General features: G+C 36.4%; 3 protein-coding genes and 1 pseudogene across 11 annotated transcripts; 1 reads left to right on the plus strand and 3 right to left on the minus strand.

Moving 5' to 3' along the window:
* Positions 1–3,904: 3,904 nt before the first annotated feature.
* Positions 3,905–5,660, minus strand: LOC141687515 (aspartic proteinase PCS1-like). The gene has a single exon (XM_074492822.1). It carries the CDS (start codon positions 5,625–5,627, stop codon positions 4,329–4,331), a length of 1,299 nt encoding a protein of 432 aa, XP_074348923.1. The 5' UTR covers positions 5,628–5,660; the 3' UTR covers positions 3,905–4,328.
* A 488-nt stretch (positions 5,661–6,148) lies between these two features.
* On the plus strand, positions 6,149–8,194 carry LOC141684845 (cytochrome P450 71A9-like; annotated as a pseudogene).
* Positions 8,195–8,268: 74 nt separating this feature from the next.
* Positions 8,269–15,054, minus strand: LOC141684844 (uncharacterized). Its single transcript, XM_074489984.1, has 7 exons — positions 14,728–15,054; positions 12,836–13,349; positions 12,545–12,701; positions 11,537–11,581; positions 10,863–11,028; positions 9,667–10,037; positions 8,269–8,814 (listed from the first exon to the last, which is right to left on the minus strand). The coding sequence occupies exons 1-7, from the start codon at positions 14,887–14,889 to the stop codon at positions 8,496–8,498; spliced, it is 1,734 nt and encodes a 577-aa protein (XP_074346085.1). The 5' UTR covers positions 14,890–15,054; the 3' UTR covers positions 8,269–8,495.
* Positions 15,055–15,578: 524 nt separating this feature from the next.
* LOC141683212 (protein MEI2-like 4) lies at positions 15,579–27,582 on the minus strand. Of its 9 annotated transcripts, XM_074487915.1 has the most exons (16): positions 27,276–27,582; positions 24,709–26,788; positions 21,000–21,109; positions 20,791–20,836; positions 19,698–20,074; positions 19,441–19,599; positions 19,138–19,251; positions 18,925–19,061; positions 18,551–18,639; positions 18,355–18,471; positions 18,052–18,153; positions 17,238–17,874; positions 16,703–16,787; positions 16,537–16,605; positions 16,216–16,395; positions 15,579–16,103 (listed from the first exon to the last, which is right to left on the minus strand). In XM_074487915.1, the coding sequence occupies exons 3-16, from the start codon at positions 21,075–21,077 to the stop codon at positions 15,867–15,869; spliced, it is 2,427 nt and encodes an 808-aa protein (XP_074344016.1). In that variant the 5' UTR covers positions 21,078–21,109; positions 24,709–26,788; positions 27,276–27,582; the 3' UTR covers positions 15,579–15,866. The 9 variants fall into 9 exon arrangements, with proteins under 9 accessions (XP_074344016.1, XP_074344012.1, XP_074344011.1 ...); XM_074487911.1 differs by having other exon boundaries at positions 18,052–18,471; positions 26,657–26,788; XM_074487910.1 differs by having other exon boundaries at positions 18,052–18,471; positions 26,534–26,788.
* Between the last annotated feature and the right edge of the window lie 383 nt (positions 27,583–27,965).

A 27,965-nucleotide genomic window follows, 5' to 3' on the forward strand; every position in this document is an offset into this window, starting at 1 on the left:
TAATAATAATGGAATAAAAATAGTAGATCAAGGAAAAGAAAGATTTATAGAAAAACTATGAATATACAAGAAAAATTAAGAAATAAGAAAGAAAAATTAAAGAAGATACAGAGTATGTTAGAGAGCGAAATAGATTCACAAATAAAATACTTAGAATGTAAGGAAAGACAAACAAAGTTAGAAAATGATATTAAGAAATTAGAAGAACAGAGTAAAAATACTAGTAAATATTGGATAGATGTTGGAAATGGATGGAAGAAGCGAATCAACAAATAATAAAACGTCAGACTCAGAATTTATAAAAAATTTATGGGAAGAAATAATAGTTAAGGAAAAACTAAATGCAATAATGAGACTGATAGAAAAACAAGATAATCAAGAAAAATTGAGACAAATAATAAGAGAAGAGTTAACAAACTTATGGAATAATTTTGAAATACCTACTTTAAAAATGATACTAGACAAGTTAATAAAATTAGAAGAAGGCAAACAAGAAATTATACCAGAAAAAGAAATTACAAATAAGCCAGAACTAAAAGCCATAAATGCATGGAGAAGAGTTAATGAGCCAATGATGATAGACATAAGTAAAATGAAACATAATATATCTGAACCAATAGGAAAAGTATTAGATAATTTGGGACAACTTAGTAAAAAAGGAAAGTTCTAATGGAAACTAAAGAACAAAAAGAATATAATGTGATAACATTTTTAAAGAATCATGGAAAAGAAATTTTAGAAAGAGAAAAATATAAGTATGAACCATTAAAAAAAGAAACAACTAGTGAAACTAAAGCTGAGTTTAAGATTGATACAACTGTGATAGAATATTTAAAGTCAAAATTAGAACAACAAAAGGAAGAAGTAGAAGAAATAAGAACGGAGAATAAAAAACTACGATTAAATACTAATGAAGAATGGTTAGAAAAATATAAAAAATATAAAAATAAATATAAAGAAACTAAAAAGGAACTAAAAGAGGTAAAAAGAGATTTAAGACAAACAAAAAAGGAATTAAATGAAAAAACAGAAGAAAATAAAAAAGAAATAGAAATATTGAAAAGGCAATTAAATAAGCTAAAAGGAAAAAAATGATACAAGTGAAGTTTCTAGTACTGTGTCTACAAATAATAATACAAGTACTAGTGAATCGGAACAAGATAATTTAGGAAAAACGGTGAATATAATAGAAGAATATAACAGTAGTTATGAGGAAAATTCTGAAATAGACATAGAAAATAAAAATATAATAGAAGCTTTAGAAAGAATGAAAAATGTAAATGCAGTAATAAAACAAGAATCTAATAGTGACCGAGAAGATAAAGATAATTATACTGATATAGAAACTGAAGGAATAAAAAATAAGGAGATGAATAACTACCCGGAAGAAGAAGTAACCGACCATAATATGGAAGTTATAACAAGATATAGGAACACGATACCAAAACACATACCAATAGGACAACATAATGAATTTAAAGAATTCGTAGGATCAATGTCACAAGGCGTAAACTTAAATGGATACTTTTTAGACTTAGATAATGTATATGAAGAACAAGAAATTAGCAGAAGAATAACTGATTGGAATTTAGGAATGTATATAGCATTAATGAACTCAACTCATACAGATGAGTTAGAATATACTTATAACTTGATCTCAAAAATGTTAATTGGAAAGGTAGCATATTGGATAGAATCCATAGAATATCAGTTAAAAACTGAAGTACTAAGGTAAGCAACGGATTGGAAATCAATGTTACAAATATTTGATATGATATTAAAAAGAGAATTCTTAGGAGAACCTTGGATAGTAGCTAGAGACCAAGTTCTAATAGAAAGAAAAATAGAAATAATAATGAATCTAAATAACATGAAATGCTGTAAAATTAACAAGTTACCAGAATATACTATAAGTTTTACTAAATTCTTTTATGAAGCTAGATTCTTACCTGAAGAAGGACATATATATCAACAATTATATTATGATCATTTACCAGAACCTTATAATACTGAGATAACTAAGGAATATAATAAGTTAGAACCTCGTGAGAACACTCTGGGTGAAAGAATAAGAGTACTAAGAGGATATCTAATGAGAAAATGTGAAGAATATAGGGTACAACAGAAGGTTAAAAAGGATAAAAAACTAGGATTAAGAGAAATATGTGGATTCACTGTAAGAAGACTAGTATTTGGATGTGAAGATAAAAAACCCTATAGGAACTATAAGAAGAGGTATAATAAGAAAAAATCATATGATAGGTACAGAAGCAAACAAAATAGAAATAATTATCCTTATAAATACAACAGATATAAGAGAAAAAGATTTAGGAAATTTAGAAATACACCAGAAAATAGGAGAAGATATAAAAATAAGAGAAAGTTTAGAAGAAAACCTTTTGAAAAGAAAGATATAAGTGAATGTAAATGTTGGAATTGTAATGAAAAAGGACATTATGCTAATAAATGTCCTAAACTGAAAGAAAAGAAAGTAAAATATATAAATACATCACAATTCATAATGGAAATAGAACAAATTAAAGAAGATGACAATAGATGGTATGAATATGAAGAGTTTTATATTAGTGAAACTCATAATGAAATAAACTTTATAAATTATGAATCATCTAGTGAAAGCAATTGGGAGGAATGGTAGCAATATACATACAAGCAGATGTAGAATATAAAAAATATAAATTCCTAAAATAAAAAATATTTATAGATAGTGGAGCAGATCTATGTCTAGTAAAAATGAAGTTTTAGCTTCATATAGATGGGAAAAATCTAATGCACATAAAATTAGGGTATCAGGATTTAATGAACAAAAGAAAGAATTAGATGTAATAGCAAAAAACATGAGAATAAAGCTAAATAAAACATTATTCAGTTTACCTATTGTATATCAGAATAAGATGAAGCAATCTATATTATTAGGAAATAACTTCTTAGATTATTTTAAAACACATATAGTAACTTCAAATACCCTATCATTACAAACTCCGTGTAATAAGTGGATAGTATTAAAAAGAATTATGTCAATAAGTACTATAAATACTATAAGAATAAACAATCTAAGAATAGAAAGAAATAATAATCTACAAGAATTAACTGAAAAATATAATAATTTATTAAAATCCAACTTCGGAGAAAATCCTATGAGTTTATGGGATAAGGAAAAGATATATGCTGAAATAAAATTATTAAACCCTAATGATATAATAAGATCTAAACCTATAAGGTATAGCCTTCAGACCAAAAAGAATTTGATAATCAAACCAATGAATTATTAAAACTAAAATTAATACAAGAAAGTAAAAGTCCACATAGCAGTCCGGCTTTCCTTGTAAGAAAACATAATGAACAGAAAAGGGGAAAAGCCCGTATGGTAATAGACTATAGAGATTTAAATAAGAGAACTATATTTGATTGATATTTCTTACCATATAAAAGAAATCTTATAAATAGACTAGGAAATAAGAAATGGTTTAGTAGATTCGATTGTAAAAGTGGATTTTGGCAAATAAAATTAACCAAAGAATCAAGGCCTTTAACAGCCTTTAGTGCTCCGCAAGGACATTATGAATGGATGATATTACCCTTTGGATTAAAAAATGCGCCACAAATATTTCAACGAAGAATGGACCAAATCTTTAGAAAATTAAAAGATTTCTGCATAGTATATGTAGACGATATATTAATATATAGTGAAACTCTAGAAGAACATATAAAATATTTAGAGCAATTTATAAAAATAATAAATCAGCATGGAATATTATTGTCTGAAAAGAAATCTGAAATCTTTAAGAATAAGATAGAATATTTAGGATACAAAATAGATAAAGAAGGTATACAATTACAAGATCATATAATAACAAAATTGTAAATTTTAAGGATAAATTAGAAAATAAAAAAGAGGCACAACAGTTTTTAGGAATAGTAAATTATGCCTAAGAGGTTTAGTGCTTGTTTTTCTTGAATTTTGTGCTCCCATGGTTAGCTTTACAGCATTCAAACTCCCTGCTGGAAATTAAAGACTTTTCACATCAAGGGTACTCCAAGATTTTAGCTTCTATACCTTTTATATGAATTTTTCTATCTCGTGCCAGATTTGTTTTGCAGCAGGGCCGTCTCTAAGCAAATGAATTTTAATCTCTTGACTTGCACCACATATATATATATATGCTACAACTTGGGTGTTCTGAAATTTGGTGTTTGACTCTATTATATGAATTTTGGGAGCAAAAGTCTACAAAAGACACAACATTTAAGTATATATTCTACAAAAGACACAAGTAACATTTTTGTTTATAGCTGGTCACCCACTAATACTACGAACCAATTTTTTGACTTGCTATATCACACTGTACCGGAGCAATCCCAACCCTTGAATTTTCAAGGTCAAATTCTATCCACAGATTTTGCTGGTGATGGTGCCCGATTATATACGCTTCGATGCCTAACAAATCCGAATTTCCAAATGTTAAACAAGCCACCCAACTATTGTCACGGACTTCCCCGGGGACAGTATACAACAATTTATCCCCTGAAATGTTCATTTCGGCGCCATCCAACATAATGCTAATACTAGGCAATACTGGGAGATTTGTTTGATTTAATGGTAATAAGTAACACAAATCCATAGCTCCCTGAAATGCATAATCTGGGTCATTTAAGACCTGTAATGTTCCATTTGTTTGGTTTAAGAATTCATTCTTTAGAGCAGTATAAGCAGGGCCGACAAGGAAAGTGAATTGAGTACCCGAGTCTATCATGGTTTGACCCGCACCTGTGTGATCGGGTTCAAGTATTGATTCTGGTAACGGTAACATCTTTTCAGACACTTTGAAACCTAGAAGCTGGACAGTGTATGCTGACCTATCAAAATATGGCAAGGGGGTTGAAATTTGTATAAGAGGAGTGTAGTTTAGTGACTTAAGCCATGTTGAGTTTCCATCGCTAAATACTAAAACACCTAAATGATCTGAACCTGGAATGCAATAAGAAAATTTTGAGAAGTTCATTTGCGACACAAAAGATAGAGGTCCACGGTTCATGCCCATTAGCCCGGTTGTTTTATTGTCCTCGCCCGAATTACTACTAGAACCTGAATCCATGCATCCAAAAATTGTACCTGGCATACCGGATGCTCCAATGTTGAATGTATCTGAGGCTAAATTTCCTTCAGATGATGTTGCGTCCGCATAGGATAGCATGGCATGACAGTGTTTGTTGGAGTCACAGGATGTTGGTATAGGGAAATCTCGGGTTTGGGTGGTGCATGTGGGTGATGAGCAGTTGACAGGCGTGTACGTGGATGACAGGGTCGGATCAAACATGGGCCGGGCCATTCCAGTGGTGGTGTTGCATTGAAGCCATGACAATTCACTGCCTGTGTCCAACACCATGGTGACATTCTGCTGTGGTGTTCCGACAGAGAGGGAGACGGTGAGGGTGACATTATGGTTGAAGCTGAGGTTGTTTAGCTCTCTTGGCCATGACTCGGATCCAGTTTCTTGAATCATGAGTGGTAAAATAAGCATCTGTGTAGCGGTCACATTGCCAAAACACAAATGAATTTGAGTTTGAATAGCTATAATAATATAAAGAAGAATAAATAATACTTTCATATCCGGAAAAAGAATGGAACACAACACTTGGTGTTGCTCATGAATCTTGTTAGTCATGGTGGGAATAATAAATAGATGAGTGAGCTGCTAACGACATCGTTTAACACGTTTAATGAAGTTGTCTTGCAAGGACTAACATGTACCAGCACTGACCAACTTACATTATGAGCCCGTTTGTTTGGACTTTACAAGAGTTTTTCTTAATTTTTAGTAGGTACATCAACTCATTATGTGAATTTGTGATTTACTCATCCTTGGTTTAACCTCTACCAGACCAGAAGGTATCATCATATCAATTTCCAGCGTCAAATATCTCATTCAGTCAGCTCATTCTTATTTTATAAAACTGTATAATATATAAGCAAATTCTAAATTTGACTAATTAAGTTTCACTTGTCAATCTAATTAGTTTGTTGTTAACTCCAAAGTACCAGCAATAATAGAACTTCTCTAGTCACATATTTTTCATCTTTAACAGCTCCAACAAAACGCTATGAACTATGATGCTCTACACTAATGTTGTGTACAAACAAGAATAAAATTCGTGAACAGGATCAATAGTCTCTCCGTCTCAACAACAAGCTTGACAAATGTGCTCATTAATATGTTCATGACTAATTTTATGGACATGCCCTTACATATGTTTGACTGCTTAATGCTATTATAAAGATGCTTTGGTAAACTAATTGTTGAATTGTATCAGCAATATGGTATACACTGATTCATATTCAAAATAGACGTGATAGTGATTTGAGTCAGTTTTCACTACACAATGAGCTTTTCAATATTATTGGCATTCTTTCTCAGTTTTTCCATTCCTTTGTCGATCATGTTGCTAAAGAAGAAAGATGAGCACAAGAGGCTCCCTCCGGGGCCTAAGAAGCTTCCCATCATTGGAAATATCCACCAGATTAGCCAACCTCTGCACCAAACGCTTCGACACCTTTCAAAAAAACACGGCCCTCTCATGTTTCTACAACTTGGTTCTGTTCCAACGCTTGTCGTCTCATCAGCTGCTATGGCTAAAGAAGTTCTCAAGACACATGACTTGATTTTTGCTAGTCGTCCTAGTTTGTATGCCGCCAAAAAGTTGAGTTACAATGGCACAGATATTAGTTTAGCTCCCTATGGGAAGTACTGGAGGGAAGTAAGAAAGATAGCAGTACTAGAATTGTTGAGTACAAAGACAGTAGAGTCATTTGAATCTATCCGAGGAGATGAGGTGGAGAAAGACCGTTTAATAAAAAGTATTGCGAATTCAACACCAAAGTCAACTCTGATTAATCTGACAAAGTTGCTGTTTATGGTATCGAATAATGTTGTACTCCGAGTTGCATTTTAGTAAAAAAGGGAATTATGGTGAAGAGAAGGCAAAGAAAGGCATTAATGATGATTTTAGTGAAATAATTAAAGAAACAATGGAATTGGTAAGTATGGGAAGCATTGCCGAACTATTTCCATGGATGGCATGGTATAACAAGCTCAACGGAGTTGAAGCAAGATTAGAAAAGAATTTTAGAGCTCTGGATAGCTTTTATGACATGGTAATCCAAGAGCACCGAGAGCCATCCGAGGCTTCTGAGCATGAAGATCTTGTTGATGTTTTGCTTCGAGTTTAGAATGATCCAAATCAAGAAATTAGACTCACGGATGATAACATAAAAGGTGTATTAACGGTATGTATACATGCATTTAAGCTCAGTATTTAACTATTAGAGTACTTGTTATTATTTTCACAAGTCAGTTATTTACAAATTTATGATTGCTTTTGAGGTTTGTAGTTACTGTCAGTGTCCATGCTTACTGGTAAAATCATCTTTATTTGAACTTAAGTTATGAGGATATAGTTCCTGTGAACGTTTCTCTACGTGTATATGTACTTTCTACTGAATACCGTCTTTGATATATAATCCAGGACATGTTTCTAGCTGGGACGGATAGCTCTTCTCTTACACTAGTCTGGACAATGACAGAACTGATGAAAAATCCAACAGCAATGAGAAAAGCGCAAGAAGAAGTTAGAGGAGTTGTCAAGGAAAAAGGTGCCCAGGTAAAAGAAAGCCATCTTCCACAACTTGCATACCTGAAGATGATTTTGAAAGAGGTATTAAGACTCAACTACAGAAAGATGCAACATTGCAGGCTATGAAATTCCATCCAAAACGAGAGTGTTTGTTAACGCCACATCAATAGCTATGGATTCTGAGTACTGGGAAAATCCAGAGGAGTTCAAACCAGAGCGATTCTTTAATACTAATATTGATTTCAGCGTTCAGCACTTTGAATTCTTACCATTCGGGGCCGGTAGGAGGGGTTGTCCAAGAATCAATTTTGCGATGGTGATAATAGAGCTTGCACTTGCTAATTTGTTGCACGCCTTCGATTGGAGTTTGCTTGATGGAGCAAGAGCTAAAGATATTGATATGGAAGAGTCTTTTGGTATTAATGTTCATAAGAAAATTCCTCTTTACCTGGTTGCATCTACGCCTTTCGTAGCTATCTAGATCGTGTATACAGGATCACGTGAAATGTACCCAGCAAAGTTTTACATACAAGGTTATTGATCCAGCCCCATATATGCTTCTAAGATACATTTTATGTATCAATTTGTGTTCTTTTAAGGGCAACGTTTAATAAAACAGATCATGAGTTTGAATGTTCAACCAAACTAATATGTATGCATTTAAATGTTCAAACAGAAACAAAAATCATGCATTTGAATGTTCTGCAATTGTATACTAGGTTGAGAAAATAATTAAAATTCGATTCCTATACTTTGATGTTGCTCAGGTAACACCAGTTTCAGACAAAACATGATACAAAACTTTTGCAGAGAGGATATAGAATAAGCTGAGAGTGTTGATGAACTTATATGATCTTGTGCAATCCAATGTTCAAGTCGGAAGATATAGATATCAGGAGCGGGTATGTACTGTGCCATAAAGCTTTAAAGACTCGTTTCTGATGAGCTTTTATGGACTGACTTGGTTTTTTAGCATTATACCTTATATCAAAAATGTGGATCACAGGGTCTGCTGATCCAGAGGTTATGTACAGACCATCTGGGGACCAAGCTTGATCTATTAATGCAGACTGTGATTCACTAGTTTCTTGTTCCCATCCAAATGCATGGACTTCCAGCTGCCTCACCCTATAGTCAAACAACCGAAGCTGCTTTCCCACAGTCCTGCACATAAACAGGATTTCATTATAGGCAGGAAAGAGAAGCAATACAAAAATAGATGTAGCAAAAATAAGCAGCATATCTCATATATTGCCAGCAAATTTATATTAAAATGTCCAAACTAAATGTTCTTCAAAAATATGACTCCCAAGTAAGGTTTAAGTGGGTAAGATGCCCAATTACCCCTACTTTATAAAGTAGGCATCTCTATACCCAGTTGTAAACATGCATCTTTTATTAATTCAAGCACCTTTACAATCTAAGAAAACTTCTAATTACTCAGATTTGAATTTATTGTATACTCCAGTTTATGGGCCTACACTCATTTTGATGGGAATTCCCTTTATGGTAATACTGATTTAGCAAGGAGGAAGCATTATATATGTTTCCTAATAGAAAGCGCTCATTCCTTTAAGCATGTTACATTCACACATGATTCATTATTGTCCAGTGTAAGGCGCACAAAGGCACGTGCCTAAACTCGTCATGGATTCAATACGTGATTAAATTTTAAGGATGTAAATAAATGTTTAGAACAGGTCACATGAAAATCACAAATATATGAAGTTAATTCAGGACTTCAATAGATTCTTTATGCATCTAGTGGAGTCAAATAATATTAGAAGATTTGACAAAAAAAAAATATTAGTAGATATAGTGGTCCTACCAAAACATTGATTTGACCTAGACAGGAAATAATTCTGCCTAAAGTGATCATGAACAATCCTTCAGTATAAACTACTGACAACAAATATTCAATAAAACAGAAACTGAAGTGACCCGGTGTTACTAATACTAAAGCAAGGCCTTGAATTAGAGTTGTAAATACAGTAGAAAAGAATTTGTTAGGCTTACCCGGTCTGAACCATAAAGAGATTGAAATCACATGGATTTGGCACAACATTCATGCATTTACTTTCTACTTGATGGTTGTAGTCAGCTTTACGAGCTACTACATTGAACCCTACAATCCTCTTATCTGCGCCAGCAGAGACTACAACCTGCTTATGCTGCAACCCAGCAACTCCCATTACCGCGGAGGAATGCAGGTTCCTGTGCAAGGCTTTTGGTTTCCAGTCGCTACTCCCTTTGTTCTCAGTCCAAAGAACTACAGCATGATCACTTCCGCCAGTAACAAAACAGGTGTCCTCCCAAGGCATAAACATTATATTGTTAATGATGCCTTTGACATGTGGTTTATCCTCCAGAAAGTTAACACGGGTACTCTGGCATGGATACATGAAATCTTTAACTACAGTCTATATACTCAATAAGAATAAAAGCAGGTAAAATAGCAGTTTACATGAATATCGAAGTAGAAACCCTTGACATGAAAGTAGGGTTTTTAGTGATAATCTAAATAAGAAAACTACTTAAATTGGCAGAGATAAATTTTTTATTCAATAGGACAAAAGATTCCATTACCCCTCTTTCCCGCCTCTACTTTCAATGTAATCAAGGCCGGGTATCAAGCATAATTTTCATATACTCCAACTCTCTCCTATCCATACTTTTAGTGAGGTGAAACACTATATTTGGTAGAAGTAGAACTGTCACTCTATTTTTACTAATAGCTTATATTTACATATATAGAGGAACCTAATTGTTTAATCACTGCAATTGTATTCAATAAAAAATTGGACTTTTTTTCCTTTTCTTAAACACTTCATTGTTCTTAAGAGTCCGCTCATTTAGGAAATTTAATATGACACTTGCATAAAACCAATACGTGCCTAATTTAACATCATGAACTCTATTCTCTAATAGTACACATTCTATATGTGTTAGGTTAATAAAAGAGAAGTTCAATCTGCACATACGGTTAAACTATACTCATAATCTATGCCCAAGCAACTCACTCTTTGATAAGCATGAAATAATAGGTGCACTAGTTCCAGTGCAAAATGAAGCTACCCATATAATTGTACATAATAAAATATAAAAACCTGGTGTATCTTTCTTCGTGTATATAGTTATACTCATGCAGAATTATAACACTGGAACATGGTAAGCATGAGAACTAAAGGTAAACCATCGACTGCGCTATTTACCTCTTTTCTATTGTTTAGATCCAACACAGCTACCTGTGAATCTTGACCATCAGCACTGAACACCGAAAATAGGCTGTTTCCATGGGGATGCCAGGCAATATCTTCTGGCCATCTTCTTTGTTTGACCGATACACAGTCAGTGCTACTTAAGCAATTGGCAGTTGATCTAAAATTTTAAAAAGAAAATAAGTAACTTTTTCAATTCTGGAGAGGAAAAAACATGTAATTCACATATGTTTCAGAAAGAGATACAGAGGATCAACATGGAAACAGTTTTAATGTTTCTGTCCAAAATAAAAACATAAACAGAGGGAAGTTTATTTATGAGATTTATATGTTTGGCAGATGAGACAGGAGGGGAAACAAATATGACAGACGCTGTCTTATTGAGAATGACGGAGATCTAACTAATATAAAAGAGAATATATAACACAAATTATGGAAGTGCTACAGTAATATAAGGAATTTGAGAGAGAGAGCCAACAAGGATGTGCAAAGAGAAGATCAACAATGCCAAGTAAATGTTTCAGTCAAGACAACTGGTGATATGGTAAATTTTAACTTCAACAAAATTATAAAAATTGTTTTGCATGTGGGGAGTGTAGAAAAGGAGAGGGTGAGATTGAGCGGGCCAAGTTGATGAAAATAGAGTATAGGTGTAAAACAAAATTTACCCTCTAGTTTGCAATTGCCACAAGTTGACAACTCCATCCAAGGCGCTGCAAAAAGAACAATATTTCGGTCAGTTGCGCTAAATCAAATGACCCATAGAGCATGGTAAAATTTTGCTTCTTCGTAATACAATACAAAGTTAGAACAAGTTTCCCTGTTTAGGCAGGCAACAAAGAGATGAATACATACGTCAAGGCAAGATTAAATCCATATTTGCATAATAGTATGCCTGGTGAAGAATATATATATATATAGACACACATACATATATATATATACACTTGAAAGTTAAATGTATCATACTACAAGCGAATCAAAGTGTTCAACAAACATCAAAACAGAGTTGGTAAAGTCGCAGTATCAGCGACAGAAACAAGGGATCATCCTAGTTAAATGTTCAACTGAATGCCGTGTATAAATTGGAAAGACTATGCATGTGCAAAGAGTATGAGATTTACAGTTAAAAGGTAATTCTTATCATATAAAATGATGGTATCTCTATGTGATATACCTAGATCCACCCTACTTAAAAGCTATAACAACTATATTAATCATTCAACATATATATATTTTCTAACTACAAATGTCGCATATATTCTACATGTTTGATACTCCGATGCTCCAGCAGCAATATAAGCCAATTATGCGCCTTCTCAAACTTATCGAGTCACGACAAAATTGACTGATGAGGAGTACCTATTGCTGATAAGAACTGAGGAACACTATTTCATACTGCATGTCCCATCCAGTAATAGTATAACCAGAATCAATCATTTCTTAGTATCAAGAATCAGTTATGCTGTATGCACGGAGTACATAGATACAGAACAGCACTCTTATTTCATAAAACCAAAATCACCATTTCATAATTTCTAATCTAAATAAAGTTCAGATTTGAGAACAAATATTTGTAAACAACAAATGAAAGAGCTAACTCATTCTTTTAGTTGAAGGTAATCAACAGAGAAAATCATTATGTACACTTTTGGAAGTTCAAAACCTCAGTCTACCTGGTCGCAAAAAGCTGATCATTTGTTGGACATGAAATTAAGCTCCTTAACTTTCTCTTATGCTGACTAGATATAATACTTCCTGTCTGACAATGTATAGTGCGAGCTGAGGAGCTGCTACGGATTAATCGAATTAGGTCTTCATGCTCTTTTTGCTCTGCATATGATTAATAAACTGTCTTAAATAAGTATCATGAAAAGTAAGTAGAAGTTGTGTGACGAAAATTGTAATTGCAGCTATTAATTCAAACAAACAGGTGAAATTAAAACCATGACAGGTGATGGAATTACCAAACTTCCTCTTTGTTCCTTTAGATTGTATGTCACCAGAATCCTGCTCATAAGATATTTTACGAGACTTCGCCCCTGATGACTTCACAGTATTGGCATGGGCAGGAATTGGAACTGACACTGAACCATTTGAAGTCTTGGTAACCAAATGAGACTTGCTTGATTGAGGTGTAACAGGATTCAAGGAAGGAGTAACAATTTGTGTCCGGAATATAGTCTTGTTTTGAGAAGAACCTTTGCTATTCTGGATGACAGTATCACTGTGTACTCCTTTTAGATGTACTTCAGATTTCTTGGATGACTTGACACTGACATGCGAAGGTTCTAATACAGACCCAGACTGGTTTTCAGGAGAATGTGAAATGATTTGATAAGGACTAGTTGATCCCTTTTCAACTTTTACGTTTGTCATACCAGCTTTTAATTTTTCTTCCGAAGCAAGTAAATTATGTCGGCCTCTAAGACGAGATAGTTGATTCTTCGACTCCTCTAACTTTCTTTCTGCTTGCTCAAGCTGCATATCATATTATGAAGAAAGATTAACAATGATTTTCGACCATTAGAAATGCAGACAGACTCCTTATAATTATCAACAATACTATACATGAGTAAATAAATAGAGTAGGGAATATGTGTAAAACTAGAACGAAATAGCAGATCAGTCCTGGGAAATAATTAAATACACTATACGCTTAAATTTTTACCACTCTATAAGCACTGATGAAACTAACTTTTTGCAAACCCAGGTACTATTTAACAATACGATGAGAACCGAGATTGATTAATTTAATAAAATTTTAAAATAGGAAGAATTTATTGCAAAAAAAATTCTAAGCTCCTAGGATCCTAGGCAACTTAAAGAGTTATATTAGCAATTGAACACTTGTAATCTCCTCATAATAACAACTTAATCATTTATTTATGCAAAATATATAAACAAATACATTTACATCCCGAGAGAAATTATTGAGGAAACACTTACCAATTAATCAAATGAGTGCTCTACATGACCATATAACCGCGACTCTAAATTGTTATTTCCTAGCTGATTATATATATCCGAAGTATCTATAGATGTCTGAAACTAATAATTACATCATCTATTCAACAGATTCTCATATTTCCTTATAGAAATAGATTAAAAGAAATAGTCTCTTTGGTTGTCACTTGCAAAATAGGGTGACAAATCTGACTTTAAAAAGGCGGGACCTTGTCAATTGCTAGAACTGGCATGTCCAACAATAATTTTTCAATGCTGAGATCAAAACAACAAAAGAGACCTTTTTTCACTCGGTAAACGCTCTCTTGTTTTCAAATAAAGTATTTTGTCTAAGCACCACAACTGATTAACATGATCTTTTTTATCACAGCCTTTGCTCTTTTATCATTATGTTTTCATTCAATAAGCTAAATGTGAAGTACACAAAGACATAGAAGCAACAAATGTTCCTATATAATACCCGATATGACAAAATAGTAGTGAAGCCATTCTCCAGCTTACATTTGAAACATCCAACTTGTAAACATCAATTCAAAAGTTAGGGTTTCGAGTGTCTAAACAACTACAAAAACATCAGATATCATGACATCAACCTTTTTTAAAATAGTTCACTGTGCTATCAAATCTGGACTTAAATAAATTAGCATTATTCAGATTTTTCCGAAATTCACATTCCTCGATACAAATTGAATATCAAATACATTTACACACGCACACAACCTTCAACAACAAAGATCTTAACATTCATATCTATAAAAAAAATAATCAACATTGAACAAGATAAAAACAAGTCTAAACATTAGTAAATAAAAACACAACACGACACGAAAACACGAAACAAACTCAATTTGAACGATAGAATTGAGACAAAAAAGTGTGGTAATGAAAAAACCTCAGCAGTATAATGAAGGACGCGCGACTTGCTTTTCTCAAATTGTTTAGTACGATGATCAATCAGAGCTAACAGAGCTTGTTCTTCTTCGTCGTCATATGGTTCTATCCGATCATCGGATTCTTCGCCGGCGTCTGTCCTAACGTTCTTTCGCGAGTTCATATCTACGTTGTATGCGCCCCTTTGTTATTACAGTGCTCTCAATTTCCCCTATATGTAATACATACATACACGCCGCGTATGATTAAGACAAAGGGGGGGTTTTATAGTCAGTTCAGTTGTATCAGTGATGTAATTTTAGGACACGGATTATTATTACGACATTATAATTTTTAATTTTATCATATAATTTGATTGTAATTTTGTTTCTGAAGGCTCCAACTTATTAACGCCGGCTGCAAAGAAATTAAATAATAATTATAGTATGACTTACTCCTCCTTGATTAAGGAAGAATCATTTTATTTGAATGAATCGATAGCTCTATTTGTAAATAGTTCATTTTATTTCAATGGATGGATCACTTTATTTATAAATAACTCATTTCATTTTGTTCGTAATAGATCACTCTATTTATCTGAATTCTGGATCAAACTGTCATAGATCATTTTAATTGAACCGGGTGATTATGCTTTTTTTTTATCTCTTAATTAAATTCTGAAAAAGAACAGGTTTCAAAGTATTTTTAATGAAGAATAAATTCTTTTGGTACGAGTGTAAGAGTTTTTCTCTTATTCTCAGCATGTTTAACTTTGATTGGTTGAAGTCATGCAGTCGATGCAAATATCTAATCCCAGTAGAAACCAGTTACGCACAGTACTCATACAGGACGAAGCAAATATGCCAGGTTAACTTAATAAACCAAACATATCACATATACATATATCACCTTTCAGCATAGTACATACATATGTAAAACAGACTGTTCCAAAATCTTGAGCTACATGCTAAGCCAGTTGAATTAGCTGGTCAATAAGCTTACATAAAACTTTCTGAAAATGGGGAATTGCTACTTCGGTTGAGCTAGGTTTTCTGTTCACAAAATTGTTTAGGTAATCTCTACAAGAAAAATGGATTCAGGCCACCAATGATGTACAGAATTGAGGTAGGTTGGATCTGCCTGATTCGCAAAGTTAATGCATCAGTCTAGGTTATTGAAAATGAGTCCTTCACTCAACTCTGAGCTTGCCTCGCCGGAAGTACTTGACTGATTATGTACTGAACTTGAGCTTTCCTCGCCGGAAGTACTTGCTTGATTATGCACTGATCTTGAGCTTGCCTCGCCTAAAGAACTTGCTTGATTATGCTTTTCCTCGTTAAAACTGCTTCGAGGTTTACTAGATCTCGAGCGGATACTAGTTCCTAGAGGAAATGGCTCCTTCGTTGGCAATGAAAGATTTATGTATTGAGCTTATGATATGAGGTGGAGAATAAAAATTTAATACATATATAGATATAAATGTAATACAGTGAAAATACAACTCGTATACCTGCTCGCCTGCATTTGGACCTTCAGTGCAGAAGAGAATAGGGCGACACCGTTTATCCTCATTCATCAAGCTAGAATTCTGAAAATGGGCGACTAAAGCAGCTCTCCCCTGAATCCTTGCATACGTTATAAAAGCTACTTTTCCACTGTTGAACTTCTCCCATTTTTTGCCATTGAATGTCTGCAAAGGACATGTTTGGGCCCAGGCCAGCATTTGCAAGATTGACAAGTCAGATTAGAATAAATTCATTAAAATTTATTGCACATTCCATATTAGATCAGACATAAAAAATAATATTGACGATATTTAGATTTATATAACCTTATAAAATGGTATGATTTGACGAGTGTCAATCATGTTGATGAATGCATATCCCATATTGCACTTGTTCTGTCACAAAAATAATTATGAAATGAGCAACTGCTAGATTAAAGACAGAAATGTCCCTTTTTGTAGTAATTATATAGAATGCAAAATTGGAACTTACCTTAAAATCAATTGGCAGATAAATGAAGTCATAAGTTCCTCGAAGCTGTTCATCAATTGTGGCCATGAGCAATTTTGATGTATACCTGCAGTGACCCAATAACGCAATTCAAACTTTAGATAGCAAAAGGAAACAAATGCATCCAAACCAAAATGAGAAAATTTTGTTGTGTAAATCTTGATCCAGCAGTCCTTAGGGAAGAAGAGGTTTGTGCTTCCTTATGAAGAAATAAATGATCCAACTTCTATGATATTCTAAAAGAAGTGCTACCCTGAATGATCAATGCCACACTAATAGAGAACAATTTAAATCAATATATCAGAATTTAGGCTAACAAAATAGACAATCAGGCTCCACAACAAAATATTCAAAAAGTAGGCGTACGTGTGCATGTCAGATTTTTTTTTTAAAAAAAATTACTTTATCTGGCCCTGTTGAAAAGATTAGAAAAAATATTCGAGAGTAGAAATTTATTGAATGTAACGGTATAATTAATCTATCAAGAGAAAAGAATAGGCACTATTGTTTCACTTACTTGTTTGGAATGTTTTTAATCATCAGTGTAGTTCGGGTTTCTTCCCCACGTAACACGCGATCAATATCAAGTTCATACTGCGTCCTATCAGAATGAGAAGAGTCGGCTTCACTTCTGCAGTTTGATTGGTTTCTCATGCGCTCTTTTGGAGCACTAAAAGAGTTGGGTGCTGAAGCAACTAAATTCACTCCAGAAACACAATCCGATAAACGTTGAGGAGGGCTGACTGCAGAATTGAAATACATGCTAACTTGATTTCTATCGCGCAAATAGTTATTAGGAGCGAATTCAGATGCTTTATTGTGAACCCCAAGTCTTCCGATAGACTCCATGTATGCATGGTCACTGTTCCAGTGGGACTGATTAGAGGCCTGTGCTGCTCCATCACCGCATAACTGCATATGTGAAGCTTTATTCGTCATGTCATGTGAATATGAAACTGTGTTAAGCCCATGAGATGATGATCTAGACAAATCAGGTAGATTTGGAGTGCCATGAGCATGAATCCCACTGGCAAGTGGCAAAGATCGAGGCCAACCCAAGGGACTTGATGAAAAATGCTGAAACATATTGGAATTGTTCTGTATGTAGTGACCTTCGGGGATCGTGCTTCCAGTAGCCCCGGGAGAGCCAAAAACTGGTAAAGATCACTATCAGTATTTACATTATGTTGACTACATTAGAACTAAGATAATCATCAACATTATCACCACCATAAGTCCATGATTATATTTCTGATTCCAGTATATATATAATTAGATCTAATCACAATTAGGAGAAGGATAAAGGACTTGCAATTTGACATGCTACTTACCTCCAGCATGATGTTTTGCTTGCTGGCCATTGGGGTCTATCACATAAATGTTTCTGCCATTCACGCCTTCTAATCTTCTAGGATTAGCATCAATTGACAAGCCTGCAACAGTGCTACATGTGTTGTATGAGATAAACTGAGGTGAACCATTGTAATACTCTGGGAGGGAACGGAGATGATTATTTGGAGAGCACGAGTTAACAAAATTCTTATGATCCAAAGAATGTCTTGGCTCATGAAGCAAAAACCGATCATGACCAGAAGCCAGTCTTACGGGAAAACTTCCTGGGACACTAAAACTACCTTGAGTGAAAGAATTATCAGTAAAAGCGCCAATAGTCATCTCACTTTTTGAATGCATTTCACCGACAGACCCACCATACATGTAGCTAGGTGTCATTGAGGAAGGAGAAATTGTCCCTGTAAAAGCTGCTGTGAGGTGGAAAATCTCAAACTAAGCAAGAAAATAAAACCCAAACACCCCCTCTATTAAACATACCTAGTTTCTCTAGTGATGATTTTCCAATCAAGCTTTCACGATGACTACGTTCATCTAGTGTCAGTAGGGGAATGAACTGTTGTAGTAAACTGCACAGTAGATAACATAAATTTGAACATAAAATAAGGGGAACACAGAACAAATAAGCAAAATTAACTTTTTTTACATGTTAAGTGTTAGCGTGAATAAAGTGAATAAAGAAGTGGAACTAAAATAACCACATCAAACCCTATTTTTAAGATCATATCTCAGACATAAAACATTGTTTACGATGATCATAAGATGTATGACTTCGAACAAAATTAAGTAGGAATAGTGACACTGCATGTATATGTATGTGTGTGTATATATATATATACTTGTATTAAACATACTATTTTCTATCAGGACCCAGTTCAAGCTTTATCTGCTTCCCTCCAATATTGCTACAATTTAATGTGCGATAAGCAGCTTCTGCAGATCGAATATCAAAATATTCGATAAGTTTGTTACACGGATGTGCTTCCCCAATCTGCCATCACAAAACCACATAAGTTCCCAATAACATACAGCAGTTTATAGGTGACAAGTTCTGATCAATAACTTACTTCCTTAATTTCTCCAAAGCTGCCAAATATCTGGCGAATATTTTCATTTGACAATGAGGAATCAATATTAAATGCAACAAGAGTGCCCTCTTGAATATTTTTCCCCGAAGGATCCTAAAACAAACAAAGAAAAATATAGAAATTCAGGGAGGCTTGATTCCAAGCTACTGCATAATACATTAATACATAAAGCTTTTCATCAATTTAATTAGTACCAAAAGTGTTAAAAGCGTGCCAAAACAAACATTTAAGGAACACTTGTATGCTATCATTCGTGCTCAACAATAAGTGAGTTTAATGCACCTTTGCTATCAAGTAATGTGCATCAAGATCCATAGGTCTTGATAGTTTATTTGAAAGTGAATTCTTTGCACTCCAAGCTGCCCTAATATCATAATAAGATACGATGATATGGCCTAGGTTCTTACAAGTTGTGTACAGAGAGTGAATATCACCATATTTCTGCAGAAATTAATAGTAACACATTAAAATTAATTGAAGGCAATAAATTTCAAAGGTTCGTGATTATTCTTAAGCTTATGGGTAACAGGACTATGCACCTCAAGAAGAGACCTCAGCTCAGAATCTTCAATACTGTTACTGATGTTTTTCACAAGAAGTGTTCTAGAAAAATTTTCATTATAAGAGTGCTTCGTTGGAAATGAACCATTTGAATTAATTCGACCATTTCGAAATCCATTAGTACCCGCTTCTAATTCCATGCCTCCTCCGCTTTGAAACAGATCTTCTTCATCTTCGCTACCATCCAAACGAGTACTGCATCTCAGCTTATCGATTATTCCAGAAAAAAGATCATCCTCATCAGGTAGGAGATTTCTGATACTTTGTGCCTCATTTTCTTTAGTCTCTACCGGTGATTCCACTTTGTCTAATACTGCAGATTGGTGAAATTGAACATCCTCATTTGATGATATAACTGCACATGTTTGGGTGAATCAAGTACAATAAACCTCACAGGTCCAACAACTGAACTTGTTTGTGACAAGATAGTGAAGCAAAAAAACAGCACAGAACAATATGTAATAAAGTTCATCAAAACTGAAAGAAGCTTTATACACACACAAACTAGACCAGAGAAAGTTTAAAAAGAAAGTTGTGTTCATCATTGTTGTGTTTGAAAGAATATATAGTGAGACATGCAAGTGTAAGGAAGTGGTTCATTATTTGCGCAAATTGTGCGCGCATTGCGGGGTAAATCATGAAACTTAGCCTACGCCATGCATGCCTCATTTTATTACATGGTCCCGGCATCCATTTTGAGGAAAAAATTGCTTCAGTTGCACGCAACGCACAAGCAGCTGCACGCAATGCGCAAGCTCATCTTTTATACAAAAAAATACAGGTGTATCACATCTGACCTCTTTCAATCAAGTAAATGAAAAAAGCACCGACTACTTCTTAAGGCAGAAATTACCGGCATAGGTAGACATGGCATAGAGTTTTTAAAGTTTGCTGGGTAACAATTTAATTTTTTACAATTATTGGCAATTAACAGCAAAAAAGAAAGCACCTTTAATTAAGGAAAGTTTTACTATTGTCTATGTACGCATGACTACTATCACGTAACATATCATATTTAGACAGATTATAAATCTAATACTTCAAAATTAGTGGCAATAAAATATGGCTTACCGTGCTTATCAAGCAGAGTTTTAAGCTTTCGGCAATCAGTTTTCCCCTGCCAATTGTAACATACATAGATTATATATTACCTTAGATAGAGATGCACGCGTACGGATATACATACCATACCATGTTTGTAAAAAGTTAAAAATAACTGTCCTTGCACTAGATAATGCAGCATCAGCTAAGCTACTAAACTATGGCTTGAAAAGAATTACCTCAGAAAGGGTATGTGTGTCCTTGAACAAAATAGAAGTCTTGCCAGCATCCCTTTTTTCCATCATTCGAAATGGCATTGTGCAAATCCAATGCCAAAATTATCATAAACCTGTGAAGCCAAAACTTAAACTTTTCAACACCGCCCGCTCTTAAAAGTCTCCCGCCACATTATGATACAAACCCAAGAAAAAGTTTAATAAATTACAGGCATTAATACATCAATTAAAACAGATCAAAGTTCGCAATCTACTTAAAATTGTGTCACCAGACAGTTACTTAAAAGATTCCATTTTTCTCGCAAGGTATTAAAATAAGTACTGATAGTACATATATCTCCTGGGAGTACTACTCCTAGGCTTTTAACTCTATATAGCTCCTGGAAGGACTACTCCTACGCACCTAACTCCATACAGCTCTTGGAAGGACTACTCCTAGGCTCCCAACTCCACACAGCTCCTGGAAGGAGTAGTCCCGCACACTACCAGTCCTTACCAGCTCAGTCCCGCAAGCCTAACCTTGGTAAATCCCAGCACGTGAGACGTTGGCCCAAGCACATGATGGGGACAGCTGTCACACATCAATCATGGGAATAATCAGGGCACGTGTCAGAGGATCCTCAAATTATTCCTCAGTCAGTCCCGCACTGACACGTGTAAAGCATCCACTCCAGTCAGGTGTCCTCCGCTCCCAGAACCAATGGCCACGATTTAAAGGTACCAACCCCAAAACCCTACCCTTGGGCTATACATAGCCCAGGAAGGTGAGGTTTTAGGGTTAATCATTCTTTCACACTCATATACACACACAGCCACCTTACATTCATATTCATCTTCATCCTCCCAAAAAACCAGTTCTTACTCTCACGCCGGAGGCGCCGCGGGACTCCAACCCCCCTTCCGGTGTTGTTTTGTAGGAACCCAACCACAGCTACACCTCTACAGCGGCGAAGGATCCAGGACGGCGTCGAAGGAGCAGCCCCGCCACCAGGAGTTATCATTTGGCGCTAGAAGGAGGGGCTCTCCATCCTTGGGTCTCGGTGCCCCTGGATTCACCTTCATCAACAAACTCTTCAAAGTGTCCATTTATTCAAACTTGTAAGAACCCAAGCAACCAACCTCTTCCATAAGCATGAATGTTGTTTATTTAAGCCACGTTTGTGTGTGCTCGTTATTTTAGGCCACGTTTGTGTGAGCCCGTTTTGTTGATTTAAGCCACGTTTGTGTGAGCTATCGTTAGTTTTAATCGTTATTGCTCTAGTTTGAATATGGCATTTGCGTTATATTACATCGTTGAGTAGCCCCTAGAAATTGTTTAAACTGCTCCCAGGAAGCTATTTGTTAGTGTTTGTTGTTATTCTGGGTAGTTTCTGCAAATTTCATAAAGCAACCTTAGACCGATATTCTCTGTAGCATATTGTTGTTATTTGTTGTTGGTATTGTTGAGAAATGGCAAAACCAGGAAAGAACACCTCTGGGAGACCATCTGCTAGCGCTCAGGTCCAGGAACCGGACCACTCCCAGGCCCTTGATCCAGGAGCCGAGAGAGAAACATTCCAGGAGCAGCCACTACACACTCCTGTAGTGGAGAGAATTGTAAACACCAGGGATGCCAGGACCCTCATAGAGCTCAATCAGTACAAGTACACCAATGTTTCAGTAGCCGAAGAGCACATGGCCAACCTTACAAGTGATGAGCTAGCAGAAGCAATCAGACTGTACAGGCAGGAGCAGAACCGGCTCCAAGAAGAAGCCGAACTCGAGGAGGAACCGGAGGAGTCCGGAGACTCCCAGCAATCGAAGAGACCTGTGTTTGACCGAATTGGATGCAAGGGGAAGAAAAGCAAAAAGGATCAAAGCAAGAAAGAAGCAGAAGCTGCTAAGCAGAGAAAGTTGGAAGAGGTCCAGGAGCAAATCAGGAAAGAAGAAGAAGCAAAGCTCGAGCTAAAGATCTAAAAGAGAATGCAGCTAGAAGAAGAAAAGCTATTGGCCAAGTCTAGGAGCAAAAGAACCCGGAGAGATCCTACTCCGGAGCTGATTTCTGATGACGAAGAAGAAGAGAGGCAAAAGGACCTAAAAGATATGATCTATGAATTGCAGAGAAAGATGGACAGAGACTCAGGAGTAGAGGTCGGAGAAACATTAACTCCATTCAGCCACTCCCTGGAAGCTATCCCCCGGCAGCGGAACTTGAAGCATTACAACTTCGACTCCTTCGATGGACTAGGAGACCCGGAGGAGCACTTGAACTACTTTGAGCAGATAGCGCAGATATATTACAACGACTTAACAAAAACAAGGTTCTTCGCTTCAACTCTTAAGGGAGGGGCCCAGAGATGGTTCAGCAGAATCCCCTCCCGCAGCATCCACTTTTGGAAGGAATTTCGAGCCTCCTTCCTTCGGAGATTTCGGGCAAACAAAACGCACGAAATGCACATGTGTCACCTGGAGACAATCCGGCAGCATGACAATGAGTCCCTCTCTGCATACATGCGCCGGTTCCAGGAAGCAATCAATAAAGTTTCAAGTTTGAACGTGGGCTGCACCTTGAACTGATTGCAAGTAGCAATAAACCAGGTCATCCACTTTATACCATTAGGGGTTATCTGCATCGGAGAGATCTTGTACACGTACTTGCACAGATGCTTCAAGAACAAGTGCCAATGAGGATTCCATCCGGACCGGAGATGCTCCAGCCACACCGGAACAAACCCATCAGCCGGCCTATGATGAGCCCGCTCATCCGGAGCCGGCCACCTCCACTCGATCCGGGGGTCTAACTGAAAAGCAGCCCGGACCGCAGAATTCTGAGCCGCGTGATCTAGGGCAGCGTATTCATCCTTGAGCTCATAGTGCTCCTTAGCCACTATGCTATCAGCAAACTTCCTTTTTAAATGCTTCCCTATCGTAGTGCCCCGGACCCGCATTAGCCTGTCTAGCATACCCGGACCGGATACTCCTATAATAGAAACTATTTTCTATCTCATCGCTCTTGCTAACAAAGTACCCCAGATTTTCAACCCACAGACCCTCCGGACTGACCCTCCGGACTGCAAGGCACCTTCCTTGAAGAAATCTTGGCAACAGAAAGCTTCGTTATAGCTTCGGAGTCCGAGGTTGAAGCCTTCTTCCCCATCCCAGCCCGCTCAGAATCACCAGAGGACTCAGAATCCGAACCAGATGGCCCCGGATAGCAAGTTATGTAAGCCTTGGCAAGAGCTTTAGTCCGGACCATAAACCTAAAACAAGTGGCAAAGGTTAGTCTAAAATCCTACAGTTTATTTATCTTGAAAGCTACATGGTCCGGACTACGCTATGTTCAATTTTATTACAGGTCAAAATCAAACAGTCCGGAGTCCCAAGCCCAGAAGACAAAACATAAACCCAAAATATAGCAACCACTCCGGACTACTCAACTAGCCTAACACCCCTAACCCAGAGGCCACAATAACACAAAAATAGTAAATTACATATCCCAAAAAACAAAACCATTAGTCCGGACTAGTCGATCAAGTCCGGACTCAACCAAAAACCCTAAATCTAAAAACATGATTCGCCAAAATCAAAGCACCAAATGATGCCCAAAAACATATACATACATACATACATATATACACAAGAACCCTACGAAACAAAAACAATCAAAACTAAAGCAAGAAACAGAATTTCGAAGCATCTGCGAAACAAAAAAGAGAAAGAAGAAAAAACATACAGGTTCAAAGAGAAAGGAGAGTTTGAGGACGACCGAGCAACGAGCAGAAAGCATTAAGTTCTCCCGCGAGCAACCGCCGGAGAAAGATTCAGAGAAGAAAAAGAGAGAGAAAACGAGAAGAAAATTAGAGGAAAGTAAAAAAGAAAGGGATGAGTTAGGTGCACCTTTTATAGGCACGATGACCAAAAGCCTCTCGCCACGTGGCAGAATCTAGATCATCCATCAAAACTGTAATTAATACAAGTAATGATGAGGCACGTCTCTCCAAATTCTTACAGTTGTAATAATTCAAAATAATTGGGGGGAAAATCCCCAAAACCGTTTCAACTTCCAAGCCCGGATTCCTTCGCAATCAGCAATCCGGACTCGGGGGAAGGAAAATCTCAGCTCCATCCGAAGACAACCATCGCAATCCGGACTGAGGGGCAAGAAAAGCTCAGCTCCTTCCAAAGACAACCACCTTAGTCCGGACTGGGGGGCAAGAAAAGCCCAGCTCCTTCCAAAGACAACAACCTTAGTCCTGATTCGCCGAACTCATCGCAATCCGGACTGGGGGCAAGAAAAGCTCAGCTCCTTCCAAAGACAACAACCTTAGTCCTGATTCGCCGAACTCAGCGCAATCCGGACTAGGGGGCAAGAAAAGTTCAGCTCCTTCCAAAGACAACAACCTTAGTCCTGATTCGCCGAACTCAGTGCAATCCGGACTAGGAGGCAAGAAAAGCTCAGCTCCTTCCAAAGACAACAATCTTAGTCCCGATTCGCCGAACTCATCGCAATCCGGACTAGGGGCAAGAAAAGTTCAGCTCCTTCCAAAGACAACAACTTTAGTCCTGATTCGCCGAACTCATCGCAATCCGGACTGGGGGGCAAGAAAAGCTCAGCTCCTTCCAAAGACAACAACCTTAGTCCTAATTCGCCGAACTCGGCGCAATCCGGACTGGGGGCAAGAAAAACCCAGCTCCTTCCAAAGACAACAACCTTAGTCCTGATTCGCCGAACTCATTGCAATCCGGACTGGGGGCAAGAAAAGCTCAGCTCCTTTCAAAGACAACAACCTTAGTCCTGATTCGCCGAACTCAGCGCAATCCGGACTAGGGGCAAGAAAAGCCCAGCTCCTTCCAAAGACAACAACCTTAGTCCTGATTCGCCGAACTCAGCGAAATCCGGACTGGGGGCAAGAAAAGCACAAATTCTTCTAAACATAACAATCAAAGCTCATGTCCTACAGACAAACCCAAATCCACTCCCCCATCCAGAAAATCTGCATAAGGGAGTAGGGGACACATGATAGTACATATATCTCCTGGGAGTACTACTCCTAGGATTTTAACTCTATATAACTCCTGGAAGGACTACTCCTACGCTCCTAACTCCATACAGCTCCTGAAAGGACTACTCCTAGGCTCCCAACTCCACACAGCTCCTGGAAGGAGTAGTCCTGCACACTACCAGTCCTAACCAGCTCAGTCCCGCAAGCCTAACCTTGGTAAATCCCAGCACGTGAGACGTTGGCCCAAGCACATGATGGGGACAGCTGTCACACATCAATCATGGGAATAATCAGGGCACGTGTCAGAGGATCCTCAAATTATTCCTCAGCCAATCCCGCACTGACACGTGTAAAGCATTCAATCCAGTCAGGTGTCCTCCGCTCCCAGAACCAATGGCCACGATTTAAAGGTACCAACCCCAAAACCCTACCCTTGGGCTATAAATAGCCCAGGAAGGTGAGGTTTTGGGGTTAATCATTCTTTCACACTCATATACACACACAGCCACCTTACATTCATATTCATCTTCATCCTCCCAAAATGTCAGTTCTTACTCTCACGCCGGAGGCGCCGCGGGACTCCAACCCCCTTCCGGTGTTGTTTTGTAAGAACTCAACCACAGCTAAACCTCTACAGCGGCGAAGGATCTAGTACGGCGTCGAAGGAGCAGCCCCGACCTCTACAGCGGCGAAGGATCCAGGACGGCGTCGAAGGAGCAGCCCCGACCTCTACAGCGGCGAAGGATCAAGGACGGCGTCGAAGGAGCAGCCCCGCCACCAGGAGTTATCAAGTACTTGAGCAGGATGACACTAACAAAAAATAAAACATTTTTACTGTCACAAGTCATAACAAGTCAAGAACAGATCACAAAACATAAATTGCAGTTCCATGTGCTAGAGATCAGAAACCAAATCACACAATTAAAGAACTAAATTCAACCGAAATCCCGAGAATTATCGATAAACACACTTATGCACAAACATAAAATTAAAAAATAACACATAACATATCTAAACATACATATAAAACTTCAAAAAACATAATAGTCATCAGGAATCAAATTACTCATCTAGCTAAACAATTATCAACTGATCAAGCCATATCAATAGTAATTAGCACATCTCCACAGTAAATTATGTTATTATAATAATAAATTAACAAATAAAACTAACAATTAGTAGAATTTGGAATAAATAAACTAAATGCATCTACAAAACACAACAGTTAATCAAATTTATACATAAAAACACACATATACATAAACAAAATGAACAGTTTTTGAAGTTTTGAGTTTACCTTGCAAGTTATCTTACAGAATTGCCTTGTTCCAACGAGAGCAACCTATAGATACAGACATATGTAAGTATATATTCTTATTTGTTACAGAGATTATGCTAGTGAGAATAATTATGATTAAATGAAAATTCATGTTATTTATTTAGTTATAAATGGTTGCAGGTGTGCCGGAGAATATAAACATTTCACCGGAGCTTGTCTGTGTTGAGTTTAGTTTAGTTTAGTTTGGTTTTAGAGAGAGAAAGTGTGTTTGTGTTGTGTTGGATGAGAGAGAAAAGAAAGTGGGGTTGGTCTTGAGGCCTTTGAATAAACAATAGTGAAATTAAGAAATGAGGTTGTTTGTTGTGTTAGAGATAGAAACGGTAATAAAAAAATGGTACGGTAAGATTTGTGTGTGAACATTTTTGGAAATATTTTCTAATATACGCAGCATTACTCATATTCGGATTCACGCTTATAAAATATATAGAATATTTTATTTCCAAGTTAAGTTTATTCAATTGAAATTTAAAAATAAATAAATTGGAATTTGAAAATTATAGGGTATTTAATTTGTATTTTAATAAAAAATTAAAATCTGATGATATTCAATAATGATTGAAAAAAGTTTTTTAAAGTTTGGGATATTCAATTTAAATTTTAAAAAATTCATTAAAATATGGTTATATTCAATTTGGATTTTAAAAAACT

This window comes from Apium graveolens, chromosome 9, assembly GCF_009905375.1.
Source record: "Apium graveolens cultivar Ventura chromosome 9, ASM990537v1, whole genome shotgun sequence".
Lineage (NCBI taxonomy): Eukaryota > Viridiplantae > Streptophyta > Magnoliopsida > Apiales > Apiaceae > Apium > Apium graveolens.

What these genes read in the sequence shown, in the direction of transcription:
- LOC141687515 (XM_074492822.1), bottom strand. Translation starts at nt 5,627, where the DNA reads ATGAAAGTATTATTTATTCTTCTTTATATTATTATAGCTATTCAAACT.
- LOC141684844 (XM_074489984.1), bottom strand. Translation starts at nt 14,889, where the DNA reads ATGAACTCGCGAAAGAACGTTAGGACAGACGCCGGCGAAGAATCCGAT. An exon ending in TCCTTCATTATACTGCTGAG is followed by an intron (nt 13,350 to 14,727) that starts GTTTTTTCATTA and finishes TATGATATGCAG; the next exon opens with CTTGAGCAAGCAGAAAGAAA. An exon ending in AGGAACAAAGAGGAAGTTTG is followed by an intron (nt 12,702 to 12,835) that starts GTAATTCCATCA and finishes AATCATATGCAG; the next exon opens with AGCAAAAAGAGCATGAAGAC.
- LOC141683212 (XM_074487912.1), bottom strand. Translation starts at nt 21,077, where the DNA reads ATGCCATTTCGAATGATGGAAAAAAGGGATGCTGGCAAGACTTCTATT. An exon ending in ACACACATACCCTTTCTGAG is followed by an intron (nt 20,837 to 20,999) that starts GTAATTCTTTTC and finishes TACAATTGGCAG; the next exon opens with GGGAAAACTGATTGCCGAAA. An exon ending in CACATTACTTGATAGCAAAG is followed by an intron (nt 19,252 to 19,440) that starts GTGCATTAAACT and finishes TGTTTGTTTTAG; the next exon opens with GATCCTTCGGGGAAAAATAT.